The sequence below is a fragment of the Typopeltis vanoorti genome, chromosome 15 (assembly GCF_054136105.1).
Source record: "Typopeltis vanoorti isolate ZY-2024b chromosome 15, IOZ_Tvanoo_1.0, whole genome shotgun sequence".
Classification (NCBI taxonomy): domain Eukaryota; kingdom Metazoa; phylum Arthropoda; class Arachnida; order Uropygi; family Thelyphonidae; genus Typopeltis; species Typopeltis vanoorti.
The window spans coordinates 60,201,824-60,221,056 of record NC_143563.1 but is presented as its reverse complement, the minus strand read 5'-3'; the positions used below and the strand labels follow the sequence as shown (position 1 = coordinate 60,221,056).

At 35.6% G+C, this 19,233-nt stretch overlaps 1 protein-coding gene across 2 annotated transcripts in view; it reads left to right on the top strand.

Moving 5' to 3' along the window:
• LOC150098794 (uncharacterized) overlaps positions 1–19,233 on the top strand; it is a 149,527-nt gene that overhangs the window by 95,715 nt on the left and 34,579 nt on the right. For both annotated transcript variants that reach the window (XM_090405509.1, XM_090405508.1), the window contains one exon: positions 14,900–15,142. In XM_090405509.1, the coding sequence (XP_090261635.1) occupies positions 14,900–15,142 (243 nt within the window). The remainder of the gene's footprint in view (positions 1–14,899; positions 15,143–19,233) is intronic.

Below are 19,233 nucleotides of genomic sequence, written 5' to 3'. Positions count from 1 at the left end.
ACATTGAGAATATATGTTCATATTAATAGTTTAAAAGTATTCTCCATAGTTTGCTAACATCTTCTGTATGACAATGTATGACAAAGAAATTCATTAATTGACTTCCGACTATGCATATCGTTAGTGTTGTTATGGTGATAGCTCCAATGCAGGATGCCATTTTCGCACCAAACCACCATCTACACCATTACTGTCCACCGAAAGGATTTTTTCTGTTAATTGCACACATTCTCTGGCTGATTTGCCTGTATACTGGATGAAAAATTTGAATTTCTATGAGGATTATCCCTCCTCCATAGTGATGTTTTCTCCCTGGTGCAGGACACCAGAGTGTACAGAGGATTTGAAATTGGACGTGATCACTATTTGGTCTTGAGCAGGATAAAATTGAATTTCATATTGAAAAGAATAACATGTAAGAAAGTTTTAAAGTGAATAAAAGTTGAGCGGCTCTCAGATGTGAACTGTAGACTAATATACACAAAGATTATTGAAGGAAAAATGAAAGAGTTTGAGAACAGAACCAAACATTGGAGATTCAATGGCAAGCCTTGAAGAAAACCCTGATTGATTCAGGGTTTTCTTCAAGCTAGAGAGGCATGTGGTGAAGTTGTCTGCAAGGATAGAAAAATTAGAACTCCATGGTGGACACAGGAAGTTAAAGAGGCAGTCAAGGAAAAGAAGAAAACATATCAAACGTTCCTGGCAAATAAGTCAGCTTGTGCTCTCAGAGAATACAGAGACAAATGTAAGAAAGCTAAACAGTGTGTAAAACTAGCTAAACAAAAGTCATGGGAGGACTTTGGCAAGAATATAGAAAATAAATATCAAGAAGGTGGCAAAATATTCTGGAGGTTGTTGAAGAAGCTTAGGAATGGAGGAAAGAGTGCTGTAAAAGGAGTTAGAGATGATAAAGGTGACATGAAAACGGGAGAAAAAGATATCTTTGAAGTATGGAGTAATTACTTTGAAAATTTGCTAAATGAAACAATCAGTGATGACAGCACAGTGATAAAAAACACTGACCTGGCATGCAGTCAGGAATACATATCCATACTTGAAGTAGCAAAATCCATCAAAGGCTTGAAATGTGGAAAGGCAGCAGGAGTTGATGATATTTAACCAGAAATGCTGAAGTATGGTGGTATAAGAGTCTTACAGTGGCTGCACTGCATAGTTCAGAATGCCTGGACAGAGGGATAAATTCCAGAAGATTGAAGTAGAGCTCTCATAGTACCCATATATAAAAAGGGAAATAAAACCGAATGTGAGAATTACAGAGGTATATCCCTACTGAGTTTTCCTGGTAAGATATATGCAAGTATACTTGAGAAAACGGTTGAGAAGAATGGTGGAAGAAAAGCTTGGTGAAGAACAAGTTGGATTCAGGTCAAATAGAGGCTGTCAGGATCAGATCTTCACTTTACTACAAATAGTGGAGAAATCATGGGAATATAACAAAGATCTGTATTTAAGTTTTGTCGATTTGGAAAAGGCATATGACAAGGTGCCAAGAGAGAAGCTATTCAATACGTTACAGTTATGTGGTGTCAATGGGGCATTATATCAAGCAATACTTAGTCTTTATTTGAGTTGTAAGTCAGCAGTTAGAATTGAAGGAAGTACAGGAAGATGGTTTAATATTAAATCTGTTGTCAGATAAGGATGTACATTACCACCTCTGTTATTCATTAGCTATATGGATCACATTATGAAGGAAAGTGGTATTAAACATGATATCAAAATTGGAGATGTTAATGTCAGCTCTTTGCTTTATGCGGATGATGTTATACTTCTAAATAAATCCACTACAAGTCTGCAAGATTCTCTGACTGAATTGAATAACTGTTGTAATAAATATGGTATGAAGGTCAGCAATAAAAAGACAAAGACAATGAAAATAGGCAGGATCATTGAAAATGTCAACTGTGGAACAAATAAAACATTTCAGCTACTTAGGCACGATTTTTACTGAAGATGGTAAACTAAATATGGAAATAGACAACAGAATCAACAAAGCTGGTATGGTAGGAAGTCAATTGAATAAATTCATATGGAATAAGAGAGAAATTAGTCGGAACACTAAATTAGCATAAAATCTGTATACAAGACAGTGTTCAAACCAGTTTTAACTTATGGATCTGAGAGCTGGGTCAGAAATAAAACACTTGACTAAAGACTAGAGACTGTAGATATGAGAGTCCTGAGAAAGATTACAGGCATGAACAGATGGCATCAATGGCAATATCATATTAAAAACGATTATATTAGGAAAGAACTTGACATTGTCAGCATCTAGGAATGTGTTAGCAGAGCTAATCTCAGGTGGTATGGTCACTTAAACAGAATGGGCGAGGAAAGATTAGCAAAACAAGTGTTCTCTGCCTGGTTGGCAGGAAAACGACCCAGAGGAAGACCAAGATATAAGTGGATTGATACGGTACAAAGTGCCTTAGACGATAGAAATATAAGATCTGATAATGTTGGAATCTTAACAAGTAACAGACTGATTTGGAGGAAAATTGTAGATAGGAAGTTAGTAATGATGTAAATTTTTCATGTAGTACTATCATATCCTGTACACCCCTTGAGGGTTCATGGCAGGAATTTGATGACGATGATGACCTCTTTCTTAGATTGACTCATTTACTTTCAATTGACAAATCACACAAAACTGATGCTCGTGACAACAATCGAAATCAGGTCTTTTCCATTGAAAGACATGAGGTTGATGTGAAATTGGGCTTAGCCACCTTTGACATTCAGTTTCATACTGCTAACTCCACATAAAATCAGCTAACTCATGTTTAATTGACAAAGCCATATAAAGATTACTTTTGTTATGTGGGTGTTGTAATCTGGTTTTCTCTACTCAAAGGACATGTATTCCTCTTGCCAACTGCACTAGGAAGATACTACAATATATATTTTGCATTTAGTGGCATTTATATAATTATGTGTTTCTGTTTTCCACTTTTGAATAGTCTGTGTTATGGTGTTCATTCTATGTTGAGCGTATTCTGCTATAGTTCGCCCACTGATTAGAGGTCCCTCGACACTTCTGCACATGTCAGAAAAAGGAGAATCCATTCTGATAATAGAGTAATCAATCTGTCTTCTGGGATGTGTTTGTTTATTATTACAGGTCGAAAAATTTAGCTTTTCTTTTACGAACATTGTAGTTTTTAAAGTGTAACTATTTTGCTTGTATAACAGTTGGAAAAATGTATGTAGAGTATTAACAAAATTAAAAAAAAGGTATAGCATAAAACAAAAATTTAACTAAGTTTATTTTTAAGAAAGTTTTCTATAAAATAAAAATAATTATACAGAAAAACAGAAATTTTTTCAAATGAACTTAGATATTCTAAACTTACAGTTGAGAGAACTGAGACACTTTAATGTCCTAAACTAATAATTATTTATGACTTGTTGTGACTCTTTTAACAAACCCATGAAAAAAAAGGTTGGAAAAAATACCATTATCAAATCCTTTTAATCTTCATAGTCATCTGAATCAGTGTCCGAATCGCCATCACGTTCACTTAAACTGATCACTAAAGGTTCGCATAATTCTTCGATAATTCCGTCTCTGTCCCAATACATATTTTCCAATGAGGTGACATGAAAGCAATATTTTCCCCAGTTTTGAACTGTAATACTTTCAATCGCCTGTTCTGAAAGCTTAAAAAGTTTCGACATGTCAATATCTCCAGTTACGTTGCAATGGCGAATGAAACTTTTCACTTCTGCCCAAACATACTCAATAGCATTAATATCGCAATGATATGGTGGTAGCCTCAAAGCTAGAAATCCATGCTCTTTGAGCATCGTGTCGAATTTAAATAGTTTAGTTGTGGGCGAATTTCTTTTGACCAAATTAAGCAATTCAATTTTTCGCATATCTGGGGAATGAGAAATGTTATTTGCAGAGAGCCAATCCATAAGAACTTGCTTCTTATTAGACCAGTTTGAACTTTGTTTATCGAATAGAGTGATATGAAGTGTTATCAATTATAACAACAGCATTTTTAGGAAGGTTTGGAATCAGTTTTTCTTCTGCCCACTTTTCGAAGATCGTAGAATTCATTTGCCTATGGTAATTGGCTTTGTATAGTAAGTTTGAATTCGGTAAAATAACCCATTTCTCCACCCGCACACAAAATTATTATGCGCCGCAAGGCATTTCCAGTTTGTAGCACTCCACATTCTTCTTTAGACTGCCAACATTTTCCATAAGTTAAATTACTATCAATCCAAGTTTCATCTAGATACACAATCGGTCTTTTCTCCTCCCTGAAACATCTTATTGCTCTCAAATACTGTGTTCTAGATAAAACAATGTCACTTCACTCCATGATAAGTTTCCTTTTATTCTGGGACTTTTTAAAACAAAATCCGATTTCATTAAGTATTTTACTTAAAGTTTCTCTTTTCCAAGGAAAATTAATTTTTTCTTTAAGCACAGGAATCAGTTTCAGAACAGTTGGCACTCTTTTCTCGACCATGTAAAATTCATGAATAGTTCTTTTTATAACGTCTACATCAAAATTATTCAAAGCTATGGTTTCGATGGTTTTCTTTACTCTGGTGCTTTTTTTTAGGAGATTTAAATTTTGGCTTACCTTCACCTTTTGATTCCCTACGAATTCTTTTAACAGTTGACCCCGATACACCCGCAATTGCACTTGCATGTTTTTTGACTTGAGAAAGGGGAACAAGGAGATGATTCTTTTTTCGCAGAATGTCAGCACATTATTCAATATTCTTTTGCAAGAGCTACTGAAACGTTTAACAACAGAACTTGTTGACTGTACTGGATCCATCATACAAATTAATAATAAAAAATAATGCAAAAAAGCAACAAAAATCAAGCTGGTACTAGTACAGCCACAGACAAGAAAGCACGTGATTTTGCATGTTGGCGACCAATTCGTACATCCTTCATTTTTTTATCTCCTTCAGTATGAATCGATTATTCTTGGCAAAATGCCAAGGAGAGATCTACAAACGGTGGGCGAACTATATAATGATATCTGAGGCTATTAATATCATGCCTCCATTGAGTCAAAAGAGTCATTGTGGGAGGTCCACATTCTCATGCAAAAAGATCATTGAACCATGCTTTAAACTCATTCATAGTTTCTGTACTCAGTACACTTTCAGGCAGTGCATTCCACACACCAACACCACTCTCATGCAAAGAACCTGCTTTCACTTCCTTGCGTCCATCCTCCTTATTCAAAAAAATCTTTTCCACATTAATCTGCTAATAATCCCTCACCAACTTATGTCTCAATCATAAGACTGCAAGTTGCATTCCCTTGGTATTTCCTCATATCCCACAGAGGTGACACAGTGAACTTTCTCTCAACCCTCTCTAAGATATCCTCACACCCTTGAAAACCAGGTGATGAAATCTCTGCATAGTAGTCCATATGCGACCTAATCAAGGTTTTATGCAAGGGAACCATAACTTCTTTGCTTCTGCATGTCATCATTGCCATAATCTGTTGTGATGTTCTTGCAGTTTTAGCAATGTGGACCTCTAAACTTCAAGTGTATGTCCACCATCACAGATCTTTCATCTTTTTCACCTCCTTCAAAATTTCCTCATTATTTGTATACTCTGCATCTCATCCTTGCCAATCAAATTTTAATACCTTATACTTGCAATATTAAATTGATAACTCCACTCACTTTACCCATTTATGTAGTCTACTTAGTTCATCCTGCAAGGCCACATCTGTTCTACTTTTCATAGTTGTTCCCAACTTTACATCATTGCCATAAAGCTGAATATATCTAAATTGAAGCCTGTCCCAATATCATTAAAATACAAGTTAAACAATAATGGTCCCAAAACAGACCCTTGTGGCAGTTCCCTACATATACCTGAGGTTATTCAACAGATTTTCTGCCAGTTTCAGTTAAAAGCCATCATCAAGGATCACAAAACAATGATATATGCATGCAGGTAGTAACACTAGCCAAATAAGACTGAAAAAAGGCAACCAAAGTCAAGTCTAGAGTCCTAAATGGCATCTCCATAATGGGCTAAATTGGGTAGTCTCGGCCATTGGGCTAAAGATCTGAGGATGAGTACTTTCCAAATTTGTTAAGGAAAGTTTCTCAGAGCTGAGGCCAATTTGAGGAATAGCTTCTCATATTTGTATTTGCTACGTTGCAATAGAGTGGCCTTCTTCTAGTGTATCCTGTGGTGGGTGTCCAAAATATGGTCAGCCAGTCCAGAGTGGCTGTAATGGTGGAACCAGATGTAGTCCTTGTGTTCAGAAATTCTGATATTGGCTATCCTGTCTGTTTGCAACTGCAAGGGATCTGGTAGACACCTGGTAGGTCTTAGGAAATGTGGCTAGTCTCTGGTGGAGTAAATAAAGAATGCCAATTTTTTATGTAGTCTGTAAGGGGTTGTATGGTTGTATTTTCTTAGGATTATTGTTAATTTTTTGGATGTATACCCTGGATATATTGAATGTTGATAGATTATATGCAATCTCTGTTCTGAAGGGGAAGAGGAAGGGGGTGAGGTTGTGATTACAGGATTTTAATGTTTTGGATTTTGTGGGGGGGGGGGTTGTAGCCATTGGCTAAGAAAGTGTTGAGAATATGGTCAAGTTCAGTAGCTAGGGCACTGCTATCAGAACTGAATAATTTTGCCCTGTTATATAGGGATTTTATAATCCCATATTGTTGGGGGGAGGTTACTGCTAGTGAATGTATCTACCAGTATGTGTGGGTTTATTTGAACGAAGAATGTCAGGGATCCATCAGGCTGGCACATAATTAGTGTCTAGGAATGGGAAGCTGTTGTTGTTTTCTTTTCTAAGGTAAACTGTTGATTGTTTAGATGTGTTAAGAAAGTGTATCCATAATACATAGCATTATACATTTTCTGAAAGGGTTATGCTTTGCATTATGGGATACTAAGGCAATTGATGTGAAGTTATTAGCCTCTATATACAAATAGCACAGTCATGAAGATATGCAATTCAAAATGAAAAATGTTCTTGACATGAATTTGTAAGTGAGCAAAAAGTTTGCAGCATATTACCATGAATAGTAAGATTATAATATATAGTAAGATGAGTTAATTTAAAAGAGATGTGCATATTAATTTAAAATATATATATAATTGCTATGTATAGTTAAACAGTAATAATGAAAGAAAAAAAATAATTAGAAGTAAGAATATGTAATTAAAATTTTAATCTATGTAGAGATGACCACAATGGAACTTACAGAGTTTTGTAAGCAAACACAAAGTCAAGGTAAATGACTTTTTACTTCACCAATAGAAGGAAAGCAAACTCTAGCACTTGTGATAATTGAAAAGCAGATCAATAGTTATGATAAATCAGTCCCATTGCACAAGAAATCACTGGGTGTGTTGTCAAGAAAGACTGAATGTAATTTGCCAGTGACCTGAAGGGGAAATGAATCTGTGCACAGCCAGCTCATTACACTATCCTGGATAATTTTGTTTGCCAATTAGACATCACTCCAATTCTTTCTCTGTGTGTGCATGAGGACTGTATATGATAGAGTTCTCTCTTTCATACACACTCGAGTGCAATTCTCTCTCTCATACACACTCAAGTACAATTGGAGGAATGATGGCACATTGGTCCATGTATTACGAGAACGTGCAAGGAAATTATCAGTTGTTCTGAACCAGTTGTTTACTTTAAGCCTCAGTACTGGGAAGGTGTCAATGGAGTGGAAAGAGGGAAAACTAGTGCCCCTGCATAAATGAAGCTCCAAAACAAAAGGTAGCAAATTATAGGCTAATCAGCATCTCATGAGTGGTGGTTAAGGTATTTGAGAAGTTAGTAAAAGACAGAATTCAGGTCTGGGTGGATAGGGATATGATACTTTAAACTGAGTAGGAATTGAGTAGATGAGTAGCAATATAAAGCAGGAGCAGCAAAAAAAAAAAAGCATTATGGAAGGAATATATATAGAATATATATATATATATATATATATATTGTTATTAGAATTGATTTGGGATGTATACATTTAGAAAAATTAATATTTGTACTGGCTAGAACCCGAGTATAACACAAAAAAACTTTAATGAATCACGACTAGTTTCATCGGTGTCCTGACTTCTTTAGGTGAGTAAGAAATAACACAAAACTTATAAAACTAACAAAGTAAAAAACATTAACTTTTCAGCTTAATAAAGACAAGAAGAATAGCAACGTTCATATTTGAAATGGTGACTGCATGCTATTGTTGTTAGCATGAGTTGAATGTAGGTGACAGCTGATTTTAGAACGAAAGTACTGGATTACTGTGCTATGGGAATCAGGCAAACTGTAGCTCAGATTGTTATTCATGTGTGAAGGGTCCAGAACTATTTCTTTGGATTCTACAATTCGTCTTTCAAAGAAAGACATTGTTGTCTCATGTCTCGAGTCATCAGAATTGAAGGAGAACCAGCTTACCAGCCCAGAACTCGGGGGGGGGGGGGGGGGCATAGGTGCCAGAGCCCCCCTAGTATATATATATATTTAGAAAATTAATATTTGTACTGACTAGAACCCAAGTATAACACAAAAAAACTTTAATGAATCATGACTAGTTTCATCGGTGTCCCGACTTCTTCAGATGAGTAAGAAATAACACAGCTTAATAAAGACAAGAAGAATAGCAACATTCATATTTGAAATGGTGACTGCATGCTATTGTTGTTAGCATGAGTTGAATGTAGGTGACAGCTGATTTTAGAACGAAAGTACTGGATTACTGTGCTATGGGAATCAGGCAAACTGTAGCTCAGATTGTTATTCATGTGTGAAGGGTCCAGAACTATTTCTTTGGATTCTACAATTCGTCTTTCAAAGAAAGACATTGTTGTCTCATGTCTCGAGTCATCAGAATTGAAGGAGAACCAGCTTACCAGCCCAGAACTCGGGGGGGGGGGGCATAGGTGCCAGAGCCCCCCTAGTATATATATATATATTTAGAAAATTAATATTTGTACTGACTAGAACCCAAGTATAACACAAAAAAACTTTAATGAATCATGACTAGTTTCATCGGTGTCCCGACTTCTTCAGATGAGTAAGAAATAACACAAAACTTATAAAACTAACAAAGTAAAAAACAAGATTACGTATAGAACTCTGTTGAGTATATTGGAGCGAATCAGAATGGATATGCATCTGGTGATTTGGATTAGAGGGTGGCTGATGGACAAATATCACAGAGTGGTCTATGGAGAAGTTGATTCCAGGAGAAGGCAGCCCACATGGCTCAGTACCTGGTCCTCTGTTGTTTAATTTGTAATCAGGGATATAGGAAATGATTTGTCAGCATATAATCGTTTATTTGCTAATGATGCAAAGCTGGGTAGAGTAATACTTAATGAAGAGGATGTGGAGATCCTGCAGATGACTTAAATAGACTTTCAGGAGGGGCAATAGTTAATGACTGCTGATTTAATGTGACCAAGTGTAAGGTGAAGTACTTTGGGAAGAAGAGATCACAAGTTGTATACTCTATTGATGATTCTGAACTGCTCGATACTGATGAATTTTCTTATTTCTAATATAGAGAAACCTGTGAATTATTCATAACTATAAATTCACACATATGCTACAGTAATTAACTTTTTAATAATATGTAAATATTTTGTCTTAAGTATCATAAGACATCATCAATACAGTTATTAAACAACAATAGGAATTACATTCAAATTTATCAGTTATATTTTAATTTAATTTAAGTACAGTCCAATAGTATTTAGTCTTTAAACTTGCTACTGCATATATAGAGGGATTCCAATGTAAGCATGTGCACTAATGTGTTTTTTTCAATGTAATTCCTATTGTTGTTTAATAACTGTACTGATGATGTCTTATGATACGTAAGATGAAATATTTACATATTACTAAAAAAGTTAATTACTGTGGCATAAGTTTGAATTTATAGTTATGGATACTGATAAAGCCAGCGACTTGGGGATGATTGTGGACACAGAGTTGAAGTTTAGAGGGTATATTGCAAATGTATCTAAAACAGGACATCTAATTACATGGTTGGTGAAGAATACACTAACAAACTGGAAAAGAGTAGTTATTGTTCTCATTTATAAGCTTTAATAAGGCCATTTGGACTACTGGGTGCAGATCTAGTCACCTGGATTCTGGTGGGCATTAAAAAGTGGATGAGAGGATCCAAAGATCTTTGTGAGAACAGATTGAAAGTCTGTGGTCTTCAATAACTAGTTGATAGGTGAACAATAATAATAATTTCCTGTATACTCATGTAAAGGGTGGAGCAAGCTCCGATCACTATTCTTGATATTTACCCATAATGTGAACTTAACTCCTAGGAGCTGTATTTTGTTCAACATTATGAGAGAAGGTCACTACCCAGACCAGTTTCGACCTTTTTTGAGGTCTCATCAGTGAGTAGGTAGACCTAGTTAATACCAAGTTTGTAGCGAACAGAACTTACATCCCTTCATGAGAACTGCCAAGAGGCAATTTATATAGTTTATATAGTTTCTATATTCGGCTAAGAAATCATATGGGATATAATATCCCTTAACTTAAATAAGTTCATGTCGCCGAATTGAAGCCTTTGGCTCTCCATTATTATTAATAATTTAATAGGACACCTCTTGGCAATTCTCATAGAAAGGATGTAAGTTCTGTTCGCTACAAACTTGGTATTAACTAGGTCTACTACTCACTAATGAGACCTCAAAAAAGGTCGAAACCGGTCTGGGTAGTGACCTTCTCTCATAATGTTGAACAAAATATAGCTCCTAGGAGTTAAGTTCACATTATGGGTAAATATCAAGAATAGTGATTGGAGCTTGCTCCACCCTTTACATGAGTTGTCTCAGCTTGCACTACTTTCAAGGGTCAGGTGCTGCACTATCCAGGTATTTGCTTACGCTTGGAATCGCCTAACTTTATATAGTTTCTATATTCGGCATGAAACTCTTTAAGTTTCTTATTCGGCTAAGAAACCATATGGGATATAATATCCCTTAACTTAAATAATGTTATATTAGTTTTGTTAATTAAATAAAGCTCTTTTACATAATTCGTTTAATTTCAATATAATAATATGCATGAAAATTTTTATTCGAATCCCATCTAGAATGTGAAGAACTTTCATCAAGGCTTTTCAACAGGAGGTGAGTTAGCTGGTCTCATGGAGGCAGCAGAGTTTTTTCTCCCAGAAACTCAAGTTTTCATCATACAAAACAGACAAACTGGTTATAAGAACTTATGCAATTTACAGACATTATATTTGTGGTATTAGTTGCTTTGACCATAAATCCAAAACAACCAGCCACATACTATATATTTTAACATGCAAGTGTGTAGTGGTACATCAAATCAGCCATAGTGTTTCCACAGTATGCAGAAATCCTATTTGATTGTCTTTCAACTTAATTTTTCACTTAAAACATTAAGGTTGTGCATGTTATGCCAACTACTTCACAGTTTTGCACTTAGAAGTGGCATATGAAGCTCACCTCTGGTGGTAAAATATTACCTATTATTAATAGATGGGATATGGGGGTTAGTAGGCCACTGAGTATATTCTTTGTGCAAGTGAGCCCTGGCCAGAAAAGTTGGAGAAACGTTGTTTTAAGGCAATACTAACATATTATTCCACATACATCTTAATCTTCCTCTGGGTCTTTTCTTTCCATCATGGCATCAACTGCATGCTTTGCTAACATTTGCTCTCTCATCATTTCTAATATTTTCATTTTCAATATGATTCTGCCACTAACATCATCTGTTCATTCCCTAATTTAGAATACTCATGAGGTTGTCTCTCTTTAGTATTCAATTAACTGTTTTATTTCCAACCCAGCTTTCAGATTCATAAGTTAAAATTGGTTTCAACACTGTCTTATATACCACTAGCTTCTGCTTTGACTAATTTCTCTCTCTCTCTCTCTAATTTCCTATAAATTTATTCATTTGGCTCCCCACCACCAACTTAAAACCTCACAAAAATCCTAGGACAGCACTATATTATGAGAGCCAGTGCCACCATAAAAGCACTTGCCCTGATGGTAGTGAGCAACAGCAGCAGCATTACCAGTACTGGATTGAGGCTGAAGAAGAATAATTTGGCATTTCTCAAGACCAGTCAGATGAAGGCATGGAGAATGCCTTGAATGGCTGTATCACTGCAAGGTGAAAGAGAATGGGAACCCATCATCTTACTTTCTCAAAACTACATAGCATCAAAGCTGAACTAAAGGATTACTAAGTAAAGGAAACCAACTCTTCTGAGCTGGTTTCCTGGTTGATGATCCATTAAAATAGTTACATCAACCAGCAAAATAGATACTTGGAATGAGATCTATGAAACAATATAGAAAATTAGAAAACTTAAAGATGGAAGTAAGGTGATTGAACATTGACATTAATAAATTTAGTTTAATCCTTTATCCAAGTGTGAGCAAACAAAGTTTGCACCTGAAAGTATCGTCAGGACTGGGGTAAGGTGGTACAACACCGGGAAACTCGTTGCAAAGGTGGAGCAAGCTAACAGCACTCCTATCTCAGTATCTCCCATAATGCAAAACACATCTCCTTGCGGATATGTATAATGTTATGCATTAAGAGAAGGGCCATTACCCAGACCTAGTTTCGACCTTTATTGAGGTCTCTTCAGTGGGAGCCAGGCCCAAGTGGAGATACCAGGCAGAAGCATTAGCAAAGTCATCTCTACCTATAGGAGTTACCAAACGGTGTGCTACCTTTTTATTAAATTACTCTGGATTTAGAGAAAGATGTTGAAAGTTTATTTTTCACTTGGTTAGACTATAATAAATTTAGTTTAATCCTTTATCCAAGTGTGAGCAAACAAAGTTTGCTCCTGAAAGCATCTTCAGGACTGGGGTAAGGTGGTACAACACTGGGCCTGGCTCCCACTGAAGACCTCAATAAAGATCGAAACTAGTCTCTGGGCAGTGGCCCTTCTTTTAATGCATAACATTATACATATCCGCAAGGAGATGTGTTTTGCATTATGGAAGATACTGAGATAGGAGTGTTGTTAGCTTGCTCCACCTTTGCAATGAGTTGCCCGGTGTTGTACCACCTTACCCCAGTCCTGAAGATACTTTCAGGCACAAACTTTGTTTGTTCACACTTGGATAAAGGACTAAACTAAATTTATTATAGTCTAACCAAGTGAAAAATAAACTTTCAACATCTTTCTCTAAATCCAGAGTAATTTAATAAAAAGGTGGCACACACCATTTGGCAACTCCTATAGGTAGAGATGACCTTGCTAAAGCTTCTGCCTGGTATCTCCACTTGGGCTTGGCTCCCACTGAAGAGACCTCAATAAAGGTCGAAACTAGTCTGGTAGTGGCCCTTCCCTTAATGCATAACATTATACATTTCCACAAGGAGATGTGTTTTGCATTATGGGAGATACTGAGATAGGAGTGATGTTAGTTTGCTCCACCTTTGCAACGAGTTGCCCACCTTACCCCAGTCCTGAACATACTTTCAGGCACAAACTTTGTTTGCTCACACTTGGATAAAGGATTAAACTAAATTTATTATAGTCTAACCAAGTGAAAAATAAACTTTGAACATTGACATTCTTGGAATTGGAGTGAGGTAAGATGACCAAACAGTGGAGATTTCAGGAGTAGAGATTATAGAATTCTAATTCTATTCTAATTAGAATACAATTAGAATAGAATCTAATTGTATTCTAATTGTACATTAGAATACAATTAGATTATGTAGTCTAATTGTATCAATTAAACTACATAATCATCCAAACAAAATATCATAACCAAGTGAAAATATAATTAAAATGAAATATATATTGATCTTTAATTGACCATGATTTAAAAACATCTAATACCAACAAGTTTCGCCAATGGGGCTGTCCAGCTTCTTCAGGGCTTATAACGGTAAGAGAAAAAAACTCAAAGTGGCTAGTACAGAGAAAATGGAGCAACACTATCATATAAATTAAACATTAAAACAGAACACATAATATTACACGCATGGGGTGTGTTGTGTTAATCACTATTATGAAAGCACGTTCTGTAGTTTTGAGTTAAATTAAATTCTGGCAGACTGAGTGATCTTATTAAGGTTTTCCATATGTCAGCTATTATCATTCCCTGGTTTCTGTTAAGATTTTCTCCAGAATGGAGGAATGGCTTCTTTGAAATTTCTACAATGGAAATCTTCTAGGTAAGGCATGGAGCTGCTATCCCAATCAATGGTATGGTTAGTAATCGCGAAATGATGGGCTAGACCTGAGTTGTCTGTTCTGTTGTTATTAATATCTCATTGAACGCAACTCTGATAATGAAAGGTTTAAAAAGTTTTGCGATCTTTTCGGACACTGTACCTGTATCCGAGAAGCCTCGAAATCCGAAAAAAAAGAACATATGGGAGATGTTAATAACAACAGAACAGACAACTCAGGTCTAACTATGACTGCTAGACCCAAGTGCTATGACTTTCCTTTTTCTTATTCCTGTTAGCTGGAAAAAATCTTATTGTTTAAAAGGCTTTTGCTTATGTTAATATATTTTATTTCAATAACAGTAATTATATTAATACAGTAGTTTTTGTAGTTCTTCAGCTAGTTTACTCCCTTTTCTGTTTACTGCATTGTACATTGACAGCACAATGTTTAACTGCCAGATGTGCTTCCAGCCAGTATGAAATTTATGTTGAATCCATAACGATTCCCTTCCCCTATCTCTCAGTTTTAATGCTATATATCTGATGTGTGAGTTTTTAATTTACTAATTTTTTAATGAAAACAGTTTATTATATGCAGAGTTTTGTGGTCTCAAGTTTTTAAACTTTAATTTTTTTTTTTTTATATATATATATATATATAAAAGGAGAAAAGCCTTATGTGTGTAGTTATCAAGGCTGTGGGAAACGATTTACGGAATACTCCAGTCTGTATAAACATCATGTTGTTCATACTCATTCAAAACCATACCTGTGTAATTTATGTGGTAAAAATTACCGGCAGACATCTACATTGGCTATGCATAAACGTACAACACATGGCATTGTAGATGGACCAGAAGAATGTCTAGTAGATCCTGCTGTGGCTGTGACAGATGAAGGAAGCTTAGGTATGTATCAAAAGAAGTAAGTCTGTGTTACTTCAATAAAGCTTTAAATCAAAGAGAAGTTAATTTTTTATGCTCCTTAACTTACAGAATTTCTTGATGGATTTATTTCATAATTTATTTTATTTATTTCGTGTGCAAACTACAGAAAATGTAAGAGCATACATATAAATGATTAAACGCATACATTTAAAGAAATAGACATTAAAAGACAAAAATGCCACTGCATAAAATATTAAGTAAAAATATAAAATGTCAAATTTCACTCATCCAGTGACTAGTATACTTTAAAGCTGTTTCATTACACTGCATTAAATCTTCTCGGGTACATATATTATTAATGTCTATTAAGCAGCATTGGAGAAGATGATCCAAGGTACGTGTTTCATCACATGAGCAGTTGTCATTGTCTGTGTAGCCCCATCTGGTCATATTCTGCTTTGATCTGCCCATTCTGAAATGACGTCTGTTCAATGTCTTCTATCTTTGCCAGCCGAGATGTAAGCCGGATGGAAGAGATTTGTTTAAGTTCAGAGCCTCTGGAGATTGTTCTTGCCACATTGTCGACCTTGTAGCTTTTATGGAATCAACCAACGATTCCACTGAGTGAATAAAATTTTTCCTTGATCTTAGCCTCTTACTGCAACATGTCCATACAAAATATGCCATTCATCATTTAGTTTATTTCCACTCATATCTACTCTGTGTAGTCCTTCTGATGTGAGGAGGTGCAATGCCAGACAGTGAGTATAGATGGTTAATTTTTTGTAGGCTTAAGGCAGCCGGTAATGTGCCGACATGTTTCATTAAGAACCTTATCAATAATTTTGACATGCGATGATCTTTCCCAAACAGGGCTAGCATACTCGGCTATTGAAAAGCAGAGTGCCAGTGCGTGTGCAGTACTTGTGGATTTGCACCCCATCGACATGATGTTAATCAGCGCAGGACCCTAAATTATAAGTGACCTATCTAGTGTAACACCTAGGTAAGTTGGATTTGGATAATTTACCAGTTTCACACCATTCCATTCTATATTCAACTCTCTCCTTGCCTTTCTATTATTGAGATGGAAAAGACACATTTGGGTTTTACTGGGATTTGGTTTCAGTTGGTTTTCCTTATAGTAAACTGTAAGGGTTTCTAGCTCTTGTGTGAGCTGCTTCTCAATGTCATCAAAGGATTTTGCTTGATAAGCTATTGCCTGGTCATCTGCAAATAAGAAGGTTCTTGACTATGGGTTTATAGGTTGGTCATTTGTTTATATATATTGAAGAGGAGGGAGATAGCACATTTCCCTGAGGTAGACCATTTTTCTGGATATGCTCTTTTTCCCTTGAAAATCAACTGAAAATCTCCTGCTGAACAGCAGCGACCTAAATATCTCCACTAACCAATAGCTGTTTGTTATGCTGTAAATTTTGACTATAAGCTTTCTAAGAGTTAGTGTGTCATATGCTGCTGCTGTCAAATCTATAAATACAGCTCCTGTTGCTAACCCCCTTTCAAAGTCACCCTCAATAAACTGTGTTAAGTTTAATATTTGTCTAGTGCATAATCTTCCTGGTCTAAATCATGCCTGTTCTTTTATCAGCACTTTCTCTATTTCTGGACTTAGTCTGTTCAAGATTAACCTCTCATACAGCTTCAGTGTTGTGCATAGGAGAGCTTATAGGCCTGTAGCTCTTTGGATCCTCAGCAGGTTTACCCAGTTTCAGGATAGGTATTACTTTCATTTGCCTCCATATGCTGGGTATTTTAGCAAATTTCCAACAAAAGTTGAAAAATTATAACAACCACTCTGTTGCCTTTTCTCCCAGATTCCTTAGTACCTTGTTTCTGGTATCATCTATACTGGCAGCTTTTCCTGGTTTTAAAGCATTTTCTAGTTTCTCTTTAGTAAGTGGTGCTTCGAAGAAATTATTTTCTGAATCCCTAACTTTTTTAATATAATCTTTAGGTATTTTTCCTTCGGTACTTGGTTTACCATTCAGAGATAACTGAGTTGCAATTTGGTTTGCATTTATATTAACTTCAGTTGCTGCTGTTGTGGGGTCACCAGATAATTTTTTGAGTAAGAGCCAGGTTTTCCTGCTACTGTGCTTCATATCTAAGCTTTTAATTTTCTCTACCCATTGTTGACTTCTTTTTTCAGACAGTGCTGCTATAAGTTCTTCTCCTGCATCAATTGTTTCTGATGAAAATGGATCTTTATCATATAGGTCACAATATCTTTCATATATTTCCATGTTGTGCTCTATAAAACCTGGAATGTAACATGTTCTACAACCTCTTGGGATGTGCCTGGTAGCAGACCATCTAATAGCTTTGATGAACTTTCCATAATTTTCTGGTCTGGGTAAAATGTTGGTCAGGTTTATGTCTAATTCTCTTGAGAACTGTTCCCAGTTAGGTTTTTTAAAATTAAAGCATCTTCTAAGTGGAATCTCTTTAAGTCGGACTGGTGGGAAAACTTGCAGCATTATTGGTCTATGTTGAACTTGGGAATGGTGCAAGTACCTGTTTAGTGCACAGATTAGCTATTCTGTTACTAACAAATCCAAGGTCTGGGTTATAACCTCTTTTCCATCTTCCACTGTTAAATGATGATGGCTCTTTAGGATCGTGTATAAGATTCATTTGATTACTTTCAGCCCACTGTTCAACTAACTCTCCATCCTCATTTGTTTCACTATAACCTCACTGTGCGCTATGACTTTTGAAATGTCCCAGTCAAATACTGGGACATTTCAAAAGCAAAGGTTATACTACATGGTTTATATACTGAGAAAACACTGATGTTATCCAGATCTATTCCAAGGATTTCTATGTTATTTTGGTTTGTGATTAGCTGGAGCTAACCTGGAGCTCCTGCCGAGTGAAGATAGCACTTCCATACTTTTCATGTTGTATTTCTTTTATGAGCTTCATTCCAGCAATTTTAGGTCTGACTTGTTGAGGTCCTTTGTGTGTCTCCTGTAGACATAAAATATCACATTTCTGTTCTTTACACATTTTTGCAATAAGATCTTCTTTTACAGAGGAGAGGCCCTCTGAATTGTGTGAAATGATTGTCAGGGTTGGTTCCCATAAGGGCCATTGAGTTTGTCATTGTGTCTCTGATAAAGAAGATACTAGTCACACTATAAAACTGTAGAAAACTATAGAAGACTGTATTGTACTAAGCTATACTGTAGATCGCTGGTAGCAGAATTCGCGGCTTATAAACAAGCTGACAGGGGTCACGATGAAAATGCTTCTGCTATGACCCCTTATTTCATAATGAACAGTATTATAACCCAGTTGCAATGATTTATTTCTCATACCACTGATTTCACTGTGATCAGCATTACAATAGTGTTTATTAATAATTATAACACATTTTACAATATTTTGACATTATATTTGCTATAATGATAGTCAACTGTTATTATAGTAAACACCATTATAACAAACTTACTCAGTATAGCCAACTACTAAAAAGTTCCAACCAAGGCCCTTGATAAGTAAAATACTATTCTAACATAAATTTTCTGTAGTGTATATTTGCTGTTATAATTCACAACAGCAAAAAACAATTTGCTGTTGTGAATTTACTTTAGAATAACAATTAATGGCTCTGAGTTTATTATAGTAAGAGATGACTAATAAATCAAATATGCAAATGAAGAAATTTCATATATTTTTTGTTTTTCATCGATTTCAAATTCCTGATTCCATCATTATCACCAATTTTCCTCAAATTAATCTCTTATATTTCAATACTAACATTATCAGATTTTGTATTTCTGTGAAGTATAGAGTGAACAGATGCCATCGAAGACGCATCAAAAATGAGGATATTAGGAAAGAACTTTCCATTGTTAGCATTCGCGAATGTATTAGTAGAGCTAATCTCAGGTAGTCACTCAAATAGAATGGGAGAGGAAAGATTAGCAAAACCAGTGTTTTTTGCCAGGTTGGCAAAAAAAAAAAAGACTCAGAGGATGACCAAAATGTAGATGGATTGATACAGTAAAAAGTGTCTTAAAAAACAGAAATATAAGATCTGATAATATTGGAGTCTTGACAGATAACACACTAATTTGATAGGA